The following is a 13,753-nucleotide window of genomic DNA, read 5'->3' as shown; positions in this document are numbered from 1 at the left end:
CCCTGCAAAGGAAAAGCATAATGGGCATGGCATAATAGACCATTATGTGTCACTTACCTGACACAGGAGCCAGCGATGTCACCACTGTCCCCTCTTCCACGAAGCGTCCATCTTCCTTCTGGGTATCGCTGCTCCGGTGCTGTAAATGGCTGGAGCAGTGATGACGTCACTCCAGTGCATGCGCGCGGGAGCCATCAGTGACACCATGTTAGCCTTCACTAACGGCATGCTCAGTGCACTTGTGCCATAGACATCGGTGCTCGGTTTTTGTAAAATATCTCCTTAACCGTGTAGGTTAATGAGATATTTCTTGCACCTACAGGTAAGTCTTACTCTAGGCTTACCTGTAGGTTAAAGTGGTCCCAGAGGGTTTACAACCACTTTAAGCAGTTAAATCCTATGGAAAATGCCTGTCACAGCACACCAAAGGTATGATCAAACCACACAAATTCTATCATTTGTATACACTACTGAGTATAATAATTACTTTTGCAGTGACAAGAAAGCATTTTTCATTCCCAACTGAGTTTTTGTTGTTAAAATGAAAACAAACAAATCGAAAAGCATATAACCATTTGCTCAAATTCAACAAACTTATTATAATTGCATTTTTTCTACCATTGCAATTATATTTGCAATTACTTTTAATTAGAAATCATTTATTATTGTTCATTAATTTCCTAGACGTATAATTGTTTAATGCCAAATTTACTGAAAATTGACTACAGCGCATATTTTCTACTCAATAATTCTCACTTACATTTTTTTAATGGATACGGTTATACACAGTGATTACTTTATATTATATCATAACAAATTTTGTTACACATCAGATTGTGATGCTTTTAGTGCTGGCATTCATGTATCAATTGTTCCTAAATGTACGATACATGGAATTATTGCTGAGAAAACCATACCTACCAAATGTCTCTCATTTGAAGGACTGTTCCTCTTTTGGAATCAAGTCCATCTGCCCCTCTTTCCTTTTTTGTTGTCCCTTCTTCCAGTCTCATGTATCATATTGCCATTAAAAAAAGCATACAATTTAATCGCCAAAAATATTTTAATACTCTAAACCCACCTCACTGGAGTGCAGTCTGAGTTCATTAGGAGTGCGTCAAATAAGGAAATACATTTACAAAAAAATGCCATTTAATCGGACAAGGGTGACAGGTCACAGGTGACATCATTGGTTGCTAGGAAGCAGACACGGGACCTGCACAGTGTTTTTGTTTGCCCCTTCCTATGTCAGGGTCATTGTGTTGTATGAACTAGCTCCCTAGTTAAAAAAGGTTGCTTTACAGCAGGCATATGAAATTAGCGGACCTCCAGCTGTTGCAGAACTACAAGTCCCATGAGGCATAGCAGGACTGACAGCCACAAGCATGACACCCAGAGGCAAAGGCATGATGGGACTAGTAGTTTTGCAACAGCTGGAGGTCTGCTAATTGCATATCCCTGCTTTACAGGAATGAACCATGGTGGTGCAGAAAATATTAGCTCTGGTCCACTGAGTTTCGGGGGTCTGGACACACAGCTCTTCATTATCCACTTGCAAACAATCAATATATATAATAATCAAGTATCATGTGTGAGGAATTAGATATGACTGCTCTGTTTCATACACAATTTCTCAAACATATGCTTTATATTTGGGTCTGTTTCTACTTCTGAAACAAACAAGAGTCTCCCACTGCTTTGCATAGTCTGCCAAGAAAAAATACCTGTTTTTCAAATCTCAAAACTCAAAAACAACTATTTTTATAGTGGTAATTTTCCAAAATATTCATGTTTTGCATGTTCTACCTTCTTAAGCTTGCTGATTTCTTTCACGTACCTAGGTCAGCATTTGTTTTAGATTTACAAACATGTACAGTTTAACAGTTCAGATTGACTTCCAAAAATTGAATTAGGTTTTAACAATTATAGTTTTTACATTTTAAGCTGGGGTGCTTTGAGATTTAGCATACCTTTAAAGGGGGCCGAAGGTTGCTTTAATCTAAACCGTTCTTTCAACCCCCAATTGATTGCATTTATTTTGAAAAACCATTAAGAATGTAAAAGGAGTGTAATAAAACACGTGTTGGTTTAACCAAATGATTTTTGTTTATTCTTTATAGTCTGCATAGTCTGCATGGGGTGGTTTTAGGATTACACGCTTTGTGTTAAAAAGTGTCCCCCTTTCTCAAAGATTTGAAAAACCAAACAGGTAAGAAAGGTACTTGGTGAACCCATGCTCATAAAATTATCCTTTACATAAGATACAGATGCTCTATAAATCTAATTATAATGCTACTGTAAAGCAGGGGTCTTTCTAAACAAGGACCCAGTTTATTGTTCTTCAGACTTTAGGGGGGCAGACTGTGGCCAGTGGGAGTGGTAATTGTCCCGGCATCAGCAGGAATACATTTTTTTGCCACGTTTGGTATGGGGGGGGGAGAATAGTGCCATCGTTGGTATCACTAGGGGGAATAGTGCCCCATTGTTGGTGTCAGTTGGCAGAACAGTGCCTTGTATCAGTGGGAGGCATATTGCCCCAAGGATCGGATAAAGGCAAGAAAAAATATAAAAGCTGCGCTAAACCATGAATACGACACAAAGTTTTAAAAAGGTAAGAACCCATCGTGCATAAACTCAATAATGATGTGCAGATATCAAATAGACCTATTACACCCTATCTCATAAGAAATTAGGGAATACAGGATAAATAATCAACAGTGATACAAAATAAACAATGTGATGAACACCCAATGTGTTGAAAATTATATAAACATGACAAATTACAAAAAAGTCCTTTTGAATAAAATATAAACGCATGAGGAATTATTGAATCTTCCACTGTGTGACTAGTGCTTGATCCACCACCATATATCCAAATTCACTTCTTACCAGAACTTCATGACCCCCCACTACAGAGGGTCACACAAAGCATGTAAGTATAGATTATCTCCCACTTCGGAAGGGATCCTAGCTGCTCTCCTCACTCCACCTTTATCGTGACCAGGTTATTAAAGCTGTTATATTTTTTCATGTGTTTTTTCTGTAGTTATGTGATACAGTTAAGCCGCAGCTGAACAGGGTTCCTTTGCGAACAATTAGTACATAATTTTTGGTTTACCATAGCGCAGTTTCTTTTTCTTGCTCGGATAAAGGCAAGCCAAGAGCTGCATCCAGCCCCCAGGCCACAGCTGAGACCACTGCTGTAAATCATTATCTTTATACCTAACAGTCCACACTATAAGTACTGTTTATTCCAAAGTCTGTATAAAACACAAGGGGACATCATTTACATAGGGTGGAAAAGAGATTTTACAGTTAGGGTGTTTTTTGTTTTTGTTTTAGAGAGTTGGAAGAGATTACAACCCCTGTCAGGTACTTACTGCTATACAGTAAAACCTTGGATTGCAAGCAACGCCATTTACGAGAGTTTCCCAATACGATCATTTTTTTTAAAAAATCCTGATTCGATTTGCGAGCATTGTCTTGCATGACGAGCAGGATTCAAGCCTCTGGGGCATGCAGTACTACATATGGCCAAAGGTGGGGAGGTCACCGGAAAACACTCAGACACTCGGAGACACTCAGTCTCCAAGTGGAAACTCAGATAATTTGTTCCAGTGTCACTGCTAGTGTATGAAGTACTGCATGTGCCCAGAGGTGGGGGGCGCAAGAGACACTCGTAAACACTCAGAGACGCTCGGTCCCCGAGCGTCTCCGAGTTTTTCCGAGTGTGTCCACGTGCCCCCCCCCCCCACCTCTGGCCACATGCGGTACTGCATACACTAGCAGTAACACTTGAACAAATTATCTGAGTTAGATACTGACCCGATTCTCCAATCATCCAGCAATGAAAAAAGGAGAGCACACAGTCTGGAGTCAGCACTTACAAAGGGCCATTGATTACCCATCTGACAACACTGACTTGCCCAGTGCTGTCATATGGAGTGATTCACATGTGCCACCATACCTGGCATCCAAGTAAATCACCAATTATGTATACTGTAAAGATATATATATATATATATATATATATATAAGCAAACATCCTTCAACTACGGTATGCAACAACTGGGGCCAGGATGGGGAATCTTGTTAAAAATGGCTAAGTGGTTCTGTTAAAATATTTCTTGATTGTCTATGTTTGATGTTATTTTTTGTTACTTTTCATATAGCTAGTTATGCGACTGCCATATTGTATGTTTGAAAAAAGGCAATTTATTCTGTTAATTGAATGCAACTTGGACTCTCTTCTCTATGAAATGTTTTAGTACATGTGAGACATCTATGACAGTTTTTAGTAATATATAACACTCTCTGTCGCCTTTTGTAACATCTGAGAACCAACAATGGATTTTAGACTAATTCATCAATTCTGCTACTGAAAAACATTAGTGACCAAAATTATTTTCCTAATAGTCCAAAATTTTAAAAATGGATTTCAAATAAATCCACCGCTTTATCCATGCTTAGTAAATTTTGCCTCCTCGCAGTAATCTAGGTCTACAGGCTGCCAAAATGTAGTTTGAAGGTGTGTCCTCACAACCTATTCTGATACTGCTGATATTCACAGAAAGACATTTAGAAAACCACTTCATTAAAACAAAACTGGTACATTGAGTCTATATTTTCTTACCTTGAGTTTTCTAACTGCATCTCTCACTATTTCAGTGCCTTTAGGCTGTTCAACCTCTGTGCTTCCAAGGAACTACAAAAGAAAATAAGTAGTTAGTAGTTCACAGGGTAACATTTTTCAGCACTGACATTTTGTTACATGTAAAGAAAATGTCAAATGAAATCAAACTTTCCAGTTTAGCCAATGGCTAAGTGTCTAGATGGCTGGCGATGAAATCTTAAGAAAAAAAAAGAGGTCCTCTGTTGAATTCTTTCTTTGGTATGTCTGGTTATAATTGGATTCAGTTATGTCTGGATCAAACATAGAGCTATACTCAGACATCATCACTTTTCTAAGTTTCTAGGGGGGTGTTTTAATAAGAAGAAGGCACTGCACCAGTTCATACATGAATTAGTGTGCCAGAAAAGTCATTAATTGAACATGCGAACATTGAAGCGCAAATAACAATAATAAATACCTGCATATGTAAACTACAACTGGAGCTAGGGTAACTGTGGTTTTTCTCAATTAGTTACAATTGGTTAATTTCATCTTACTGGATGTGTCTTGTTAAGCAATTAGTAGGTGTACTCTTTTGATGCTAATCTCATTCCTATCACTTCTAATATATCTTTGAAACGTGTTTTTTTTTCTTTTTTTAACCAAAACTTTCAATACATTAAAAAGAACAGAGAAGTGTTTCTAAACCTAATAAATGTATATTTTCAGATCTTGATCTTTAAAGGTGACCATACAGTACACTGCAATCAGATCTTAAAGCGGGAGTCCGCCGGGAGTCCGTCATTTTTTATTTTATTTTAAAAGCCAGCAGCTACAAATACTGCAGCTGCTGACTTTTTAAATAATGACACTTACCCGTCCCCGCACGCATGCGATGTCGGCACCCGAAGCCGATCTCTCGATCGTCTCTTGGGTGCTGCCGCCGCCATCTTGGGTATGGGAATCAGGAAGTGGAGCCTTTCGGCTTCATTTCCCGGTTCCCTACTGCACATGCGCGAGTCGCGCTGCGCAATAAGGATGGTCCCCGCTGTCTCTGGGATCCGTGTGTTTCCCAGCAGGCAGCGGGGGACCTTCGGAAAGGGGCGTAGATTCTGCGGAAAGGGGCGTACCTTCTGCAGAATCTACGCTGGAAGTGGGTGCAGATACCTGTACTGCACAGGTACCTGCACCCCCCTCCCCCCTGAAAGGTGCCAATTGTGGCGCCGGAGGGGGGGAGGGTTCCAATGAGCTGAGGTCCACTTTAGGGTGGACCTCCGCTTTAAATAAATTAGATTTAGTGCAAGAGCCGGTTTGATTTCCTATATTTTGAATTAATTGTTCAAGTGTGTCTTTCTATTACCTATTTTGCCTAAATATTGAGTTTTACAGAGATTGGCCAATCAGATTGCATAGTGCATGACCATCTTAAATGTCAAATTTGGAATGGGAATGTTGATGTGCAACGACCAACTTGTATTTCCCTATCGATATTTCTTGGGAATTATACAAGGCACACAAAAAAAAAAAAAACTTTTTTCAAGACATGCTAGAGTGATCAGGAATCTTCAAACTATGGCTCTCCAGCTGTTGCAGAACTACACATGACATGAGGCATTGTAAAACTCTGACACTTACAGACATGACTAAGCATGATGGGAATTGTAGTTCCTGAACAACTGGAGGGCCAAAGTTTGAAGACCCCTCTGCTAGACCATTATTATGCCTCCAGAATTGGGAGTATTGTATTATATATATATATGTGTGTGTGTATTATATATATATATACATATATATATATATATATATATATATATATATACACACACACATTTTATATATATATATATATATATATATATATATATATATATATATATATGCACCCTCTACCTAAGGGTAGGTACTAGGTTTATTTCCCAGTTCAGGATATGTGCAGGTAAATTTAGGCAGGCTTATGCAGCATGCTGGGCCTGTCTGTTTTGATTTTGGGACTGGGCATGGTCACATGTGCTCTGGTTCAGAGATGCCTCCTCTGTTTTCAGAAAGATGGTTCTGGAATAGGGGTTGGATCTGAAGTCTGAGTGGTAGGCAGCTCGTGTGAGGAGCTCTGATCAATTATCTTTCGGTATTGGCAGGGGGAAGGCCTCCCATAAAAGCTGGGGTCACATGCTGCCAGGGGGAGTCTGAAGTGCCAGAAAAGACAGCATGGAGCATTGAGGTGCTGTTTCGGGCATCCCAACATGGGGACGCGCCGAGCGCAGAGGAGAGATGGAGGAACCGCTGAGAGGAAACCTTAGATAAAGATCTTTGTCTTTGAAAAGGTATCAAGCTGCTGTGACCGGGGAACACAGGACTTGAATGCTGGACAAGATCAATACAGAAGAAGTAGCAGTAAAGTGGAGGAGAGTAGACCAGAGTTCTGTGACCGAGGATACAGAACTACCAAGTAGCTAAAGGTCAGTGTAAATGGAACAACAGAAGAGAAGTTATCACGAGTAGTGCAGAATTCTGTGGCCAGGGAACGCAGCATTAACAGTAAAGGACTGGCTGGGAACGGTAGTCAGCCTATTACCATGTGTCAGGCCATTCAGGGGAGATACCGTGTTATCTCTGATCTGGTTAGCACATTGGTAATACTTTTCCAAAAGACTGTATGGCTGTCTGATTCATTGATCCATCGGGGAGAGGCTGTGTAGGCCTCTGGTTCTTTGATTCACTGAGGTAACATCATTATGGTCTGCAGGGTGGAATTATTCAGAGTGATTCTTCCTTGTCAAAATTGGAAGTGAAGAAGTGGTGTTTCAATAGTTTGCTGAGAATACTAGATGTACAATCATTTCCAAACCAAGGCTATTCAGTATTGTTGTACAATATACCAAATGCTATGGGTATCTCATATCACCCCTTTGTTCCACCCAAGTTGTATCCTGCAAAAAACTAAGCAAAATCGTTCATTGTCTTAACTGATTGTGGGGAGTCTGGCAACGGGGTGATTGGAGGATTGCTAAGAACCAATATATATATATATATATATATATATACTGATAAACACACACACACTGAAGCAGGAAGCAATATACATTACCCCGGAAGTGAATCTGTACACAGTAGGTGTGTGTTTTGAGGCCAAATCATTTAGACATACACACATGACACACACAAACACCACCCCATGTAAAAATAAATAAAAAATTATCTTAATTTGCAAATAAGGATCATCTCTTCCTCAGAGAACAGTGAGCGGGGCATGGTGGTGGGAAGAAATTAGCAGCAGTACAAGCAACTTCCTGGAGGGGCGTGATGTCATTCCTGGGTGCTGGCCATCGCTTCCGGGAACCAGATATGTGCCATGGGTACATACCTCCGCGCACATAGCAGTTGCGCTTCTCACATACACAGCGGTCATTCATCTAGATGCATTTGGCGCATCTAGCTGCAGGAATCCAATTTTTATGAAAATTAATAGTAAAGCAGATGCAGATTTCCAGGACTGGACTAACAAATGTTTCTAGTGAAAGGCAGCTGGTGTTTTCTATTAAACAAGGTCTAAATTACATGCATAAAAGTTGAACTTAGGAATGTGTCTTTGCAAAGTTCAACTAAATGAAATCCTTTCTTATTTTTGCTTGGGGTTAGAGTGCAGAGGCATTAGAAGTCTTGTCAGTTTTGGAGATGTCTACACCCCTGATAGGGTGAAAACACCTCTCAAATTTTGCCAGTTTCTCCTTTAAAATGTATTCACTTCCTGTCACATAGCCAAACAGGATGCGAGGGTAAAACCCTACCAATGTTTTCTAGTTTCCCCATTAGGTAAATTGCACTCTAGCATTTTGCTGTGTACACCCCAAATTATTAGGTATTTTGGACTTTGGGTTTTATTTACTAAAGGCAAATCTACTTTGCACTACAAGTGCAGTTGCTGGGGATCCGAGGGGGACAATAAAAAAAAAAAACAGCATCTTTGCTTCTACATGTTTGGATGATAAAATCACCAGTGCTTCCCCTCAGATTTACAGCAAGCACACTTGTATTGCAGAGTGGATTTGCCTTTAATAAACCCCTAAATAACTAATAATTTGGAGTGTACACAACAAAGTGCTATTTGTCTAATGGCCCAATTGCCTAATGGGGACACTAGTTAAATTGACCTGTGTGTCCCCAAGGAAAGATATTGGTAGGCTTTTGCCCTCACTTCCTGTTTGGCTACGTGACAGGAAGTGAAGCCAATTTTAAGAAAAGGGACACAAAGCCCAACCTAAAAAAGACATGGAGGGGTTCTAACACTTGGTTTTCCCTCAAATGCCCACAATTAAAATAGGATTGTCTTGAGCTAGATTTTAACTCAGTGCTCTAAATCAGTGGTTCTCAACCCTGTCCTCAAGTACCCCAAACAGGCCAGGTTTGCAGGTTCACCTTCATCTTGCACAGGTGCAAGAAATCACAGTCAATGACTTGGTATTTTTGACAGCTATTTAGCGAAGATAAATTCCCAAAACATGTATTGTCGGAGGTACCTGAGGACTGAGGCTGATGACCACAGCGCAGAAAATTGAATACTTAATATTTAATTGTCCTTTCCTGGTGCCTATCCATGGCAGCATAAGCATGCATATGCTACCATGAAGGCACCAGGAAAGTAGCTTTTAGACAAATTACACCTTTCGTTTTGCCATGCCAATCAGCCTAATTAAGCTGCAGCTGCAAATCTGTTGCATGAAAACTGGGGGGGGGGGACATTACTTGGATTGTGCATGCATCTGCAAAACAGCTTATTAACAAAACACATAAAACATAATTGCCTACAAATTGTATTGGTCAACAAAGCAGGACTCGCAAAAGAGCAAAAAAAAAAAAAAAACACATGTATGGTAATTTGAGACACTAACAGAATACAGTTTTGAGGTCTGGCCATTTTGCAGAGGAAATTAACAGAAGTTAAAAGGACTGCGCCTACAAATGTAGTCTCTTAAGGATTTAAACATTTAGTAGTCAAAACAGTTTGAGGAAGATTTTGCAAAATAACGCAGCACAGACAAATAAATCAAAGTGAAACTAACAACCTACAAACAACACAGATTGACATTATCAAAAATATTTCAGTGAAAAATATCCCCCCCCCCCCCCCAAAAAAAAAAAAGTACAAAACTTGCTCTAAAACACATCGGTTTTGCAAAGACATAACAAACAAAATACAAAGCGAAACTACATGTGCTACAAGGACACCCAAATTTACTCTTGACTGACTGACTCACACACACGCACACTTTATATAACATAGGTTTGTGTGCTAATGAGGCAATTGAAAACACTTGAACAGTCCATGAAACACACAAAATGCAAGTTCACCCAGTGTGGAAACATTACTTCGTGGGTACACCTGTTAGACCCCTTTCACACCATGCTGCCCATAGCGTCGACGGTAAAATGCTGCTATTTTTAGCAGCGTTTTACCGTTGGATTTGCGGCGCATTTCGGCCGCTAGCGGGGAGCTTTTACCCCCTGCTAGCAGCCGAGAAAGGGTTAAAACTGCTGGCAATAGCGGCGTTTTGCCGGTGGTATTACAGCACTGCCCCATTGATTTCAATGGGGAGCAGCGGTGGAGGAGCGGTAAATACACCGCTCCAAAGAAGCTGCTGGCAGGACTTTTCCTGGCGTCCTGCCAGCTCACCGCTGCAGTGTGAAATCCCTCAGGCTTTCACACTACAGACAATGGTGCAGTTGCTTTAGGGCGGATTGCAGGTGCTATTTCTAACGCTATAGCACCTGCAAAACACCCTTGGTGTGAAAGGGGTCTTTAAATTACTAACCCAAAAAACACACTCTCTAAGCATGCCCAGAAAAATCCCTGTACTGTTCACACACAAAAAGCACAAAAAAACAAGTCCCTGAGCATGCCCAGAACAACCCAAATGCAGCTAGCACAAAATAAGCCCCCCTTCTGTCCAAAATTAAGCACATGATCCACCATGCTACAAAAAGTACAGACGGGACAAACAAGGGGGCAAACAAAGAACCTACCATGGGCAAAAGTTATATAACAAATAGCAGTCTATTGGAACTGACTTGTTAATTTTGCGAGTCCCCACTTGGCTGGCTTATATTCTAGTTATTGGCCTTAAAATGGGTACGGGGGCCCAGGTCCCACCCTGAGGGACATCTATCAATGTCACCAATTTGGACAACCCCAAAAACTAAATAAGGAGACGTGCCTTTAAAAATGCAAAATTGCTTAAAAGCTAGTAATCTGAGGGGGGTTGGGCTTACTCTGCATGTAAAAGTGGTGCATCTGTAGCATTTATCCAAATTGCTGCTTCAAAGATGTACGGCTTTAGAGAAAACGTACAAATCTACATTGCAGCTGCAAGATTTTAACCCAAAACAAAAAATAGTCTGCCGCTGCCCCCCCCCCCCCAATACATACAAGGCCATTTGGGTCTGTTAAGGCTTAAAATGAGAATCCCCATGTGAAAAATATCACCCCAAACTAAAAAAACAACAACAAACACCTAGACAAACATACAGCAAGCCAGCCCATGAAAGGGGGTGGATGCTTGGGGACAGGAGGGTTTGGGCACCCCAAAAGTCAAGCACCTTGTTCCCATACTCAGGGGGAGAAGGGCCTCTTCCACACAACCCAAGGTAGGGGTCTGCAGACAGCGGGATTTACGAAATGTGGAAAACCCCTTTAAACTAGTAAGTACAAGGTGCTTTGTGGTTGGTATTGGGCTGAGCCCAACATGCCCCAAAGGCAGCCAGCTATGTTGAGTGAATGAGGCCTTGTATGGTTCAGGAGGAGCTTGGGTGATCATTCTTCTCACCCCTTTTCTAGCTGGCCCTGTTGTATGCTCTGAAAAAGGATGTGGTTTGGATTGGTGAAGGCAGCTCACAGCCTTTTGAGAATAGAGTGGATTGTAGATGTCCCCTTTAAAAGCAAGAGTTAGCCCATGGAATTCCAAGGGGTTAGAGGGGGGAGACAAGAGCATTGGAGAATGGAGTCTGGAGTTCCCCTTTAAAAGCAAAAGCTAGCCCAAGGAAATCATGTGCATTAGAGGGGGAAGGTTAAATGCCCTTTTTAGGAGGAGCTACAAGAGTGAGCGTCTTTTTAGATAATTTTAGCAAAGTGCATATAACATATTGGCAATATAACATGCTAACATGACCTGTGCAAATCTCCTTAAAAAAATACACAAAAGGTGAACCAGCGTAAAAACAAAACAAAAACAGATTTAGAGGTGCACCCGTTCAACCCATGCAATTGCATGTACGTTGCTTAACGTTTACTATGATTTTGGCCGTGCAGTGAACAAACGCATGTGAACGAGCAAAACAGCTGTTTGCACATGCACACTGGTTACATTGATCTCACGCAGTTCTAAACGTACTTGCAGGCACAGCAGGCTTTCTCTGAAAAAGCTACTCATTCTTTTTTGGGCATATTTGTTACCTGGACAGTTGTTGCTAAACTTCCTCATATCACCCCATAATATTGGCACCTCCATCTTCTGCCAATATTGATTTGGAAATGCTGTGCGCCATGTCCATAGTGGCGCACAAATTGCATTCTCCCATGCGCAGAGATTGCTATAGTAAATGGGGGATTTGCACTTTCTTCCCGGAGCACCATTTCATGAATATGGAACTGTGCGTTGTGCCTTGCTGTGCACCTCTACCGATGGCACACGGCTTTTGTAAATAACCCCCTAGGTTACACATACTGATAACAATCCACAATCACATCTGCGGAATTTGGTTCACTGTACCAGAGAAGTGTTATCTCCAAAATGTAATTTTTATAAACTATTAGGGGATTGAAAAAGGTCATAATGTCTTTTCAGAGCTTGGTTTAAACTGCACCCTGTTTAGTCACTTCATAGTTTTTCAATATTTTAGAGATGTTCTTGGGGGCTAATAAGTAGTAATTTTACAGGCACAAGAATAGCTTCACAGCAGAGGTAAATGATATTCTTAGAGATTCATTTCTGCTAGGAGATGTTTATTATTTGCAAACAGCTTTCTAATGTCAGCGCTTATCTCCCAGCATGGAACTATATTAAATGTATGGAAAATTGAACAGCAGTATTATTCATAGAGATGTACATTTTGCTCAAAATAAATGTATCCTATCACCAGGCTCTTTTTTCTGTGGTTTTCTTCTTAAGATATACACAGTTGTCTGGCAGTTTCCAAAATAAAAAACTTCAACACAGTTTCCAATAAACTGTTCTTCTTTCATTGCATACAAAAGATGCTTTAAAGAAAACTCAAATACAGAAAAATAAATTCTTACAGGAAGTTTTTTTTTATATTAACCCCTTGCCCCGTGTACACAAATATGTAGTCTCACTGAAGTGGGTCTTTTTCTGGGAGGCTGCATATATGGGTACATGGATTTGTGCTGGGAGCGCACTACATAACATGCTCCCATTACAGAGGTCAAGCTCTCCCTGAGGCTCCACCGTGTCTCCTACAAATCATTGGGAACCATGAAGTCTGGTCCCCAACCACCTGATTGCTGTGATAGCCTCTAAATGGCTATTACAGTGATCAATCACTGTAGAGCCAATTCATATTTTTTTTTCTCCTCTGAATGGCGAAAGATACATTTCCTGGAATTTATAAAGACTGGCAAAGATATATTTTGCAAAAATGGTGGATGATGTCCGGAAGGCCACCAAGGAGAGGCAGACGCCCACAGGCCAATAAAAGAGGCCAAGCAGCCTCTGTGTCTACAGTCAACAGTGCTGGTCATGGACATGGTGCATCCCCTGCAGTTGGCTGTGCATTTTTTCTGCTACTGGCCGTGTTATTGAGCCAGAACATGCAGAAGAGTTGGTGGAGTGGATAACAAAGCCATCCTGATCCTTCTTATTCTCTGTCACAGAGGCGAGTAGTTTGCCTTCCAACGCACCTGCCACAGTGGCCTATTCCACTGTCTTCTTGTCCCCAGAATTATTCGACCACAGCATTGGGTACATGCTGCTGGAGGATGCGCAGCGATTTGAATGCTGATTCCCAGGTTGAGGAAGGGAGTAATGTGAGCCTAGAGAGAGGGAGTGCCCAAGAAGGACAAGAAACTGACAGTCATGTTCCCCCAGCTGCAGCATACTGGCAAGTTTTCTCCAGTGATGAAGAGGGAGGGGA

General features: G+C 41.0%; 1 protein-coding gene across 6 annotated transcripts in view; it reads right to left on the bottom strand.

Moving 5' to 3' along the window:
* The window catches only part of GULP1 (GULP PTB domain containing engulfment adaptor 1), a 1,104,299-nt gene that overhangs the window by 259,052 nt on the left and 831,494 nt on the right, over positions 1-13,753 (bottom strand). For all 6 annotated transcript variants that reach the window (XM_077448663.1, XM_077448664.1, XM_077448666.1 and 3 more), the window contains one exon: positions 4,634-4,705. In XM_077448663.1, the coding sequence (XP_077304789.1) occupies positions 4,634-4,705 (72 nt within the window). The remainder of the gene's footprint in view (positions 1-4,633; positions 4,706-13,753) is intronic.

This window comes from Lithobates pipiens, unplaced genomic scaffold (assembly GCF_037356315.1).
Source record: "Lithobates pipiens isolate NorthernLeopardFrog02 unplaced genomic scaffold, aLitPip1_a1.2 Scaffold_22, whole genome shotgun sequence".
NCBI classification, from domain to species: domain Eukaryota; kingdom Metazoa; phylum Chordata; class Amphibia; order Anura; family Ranidae; genus Lithobates; species Lithobates pipiens.
The sequence above is the reverse complement of the archived record's forward strand: the minus strand, read 5'-3'. Positions and strand labels throughout refer to the sequence as shown.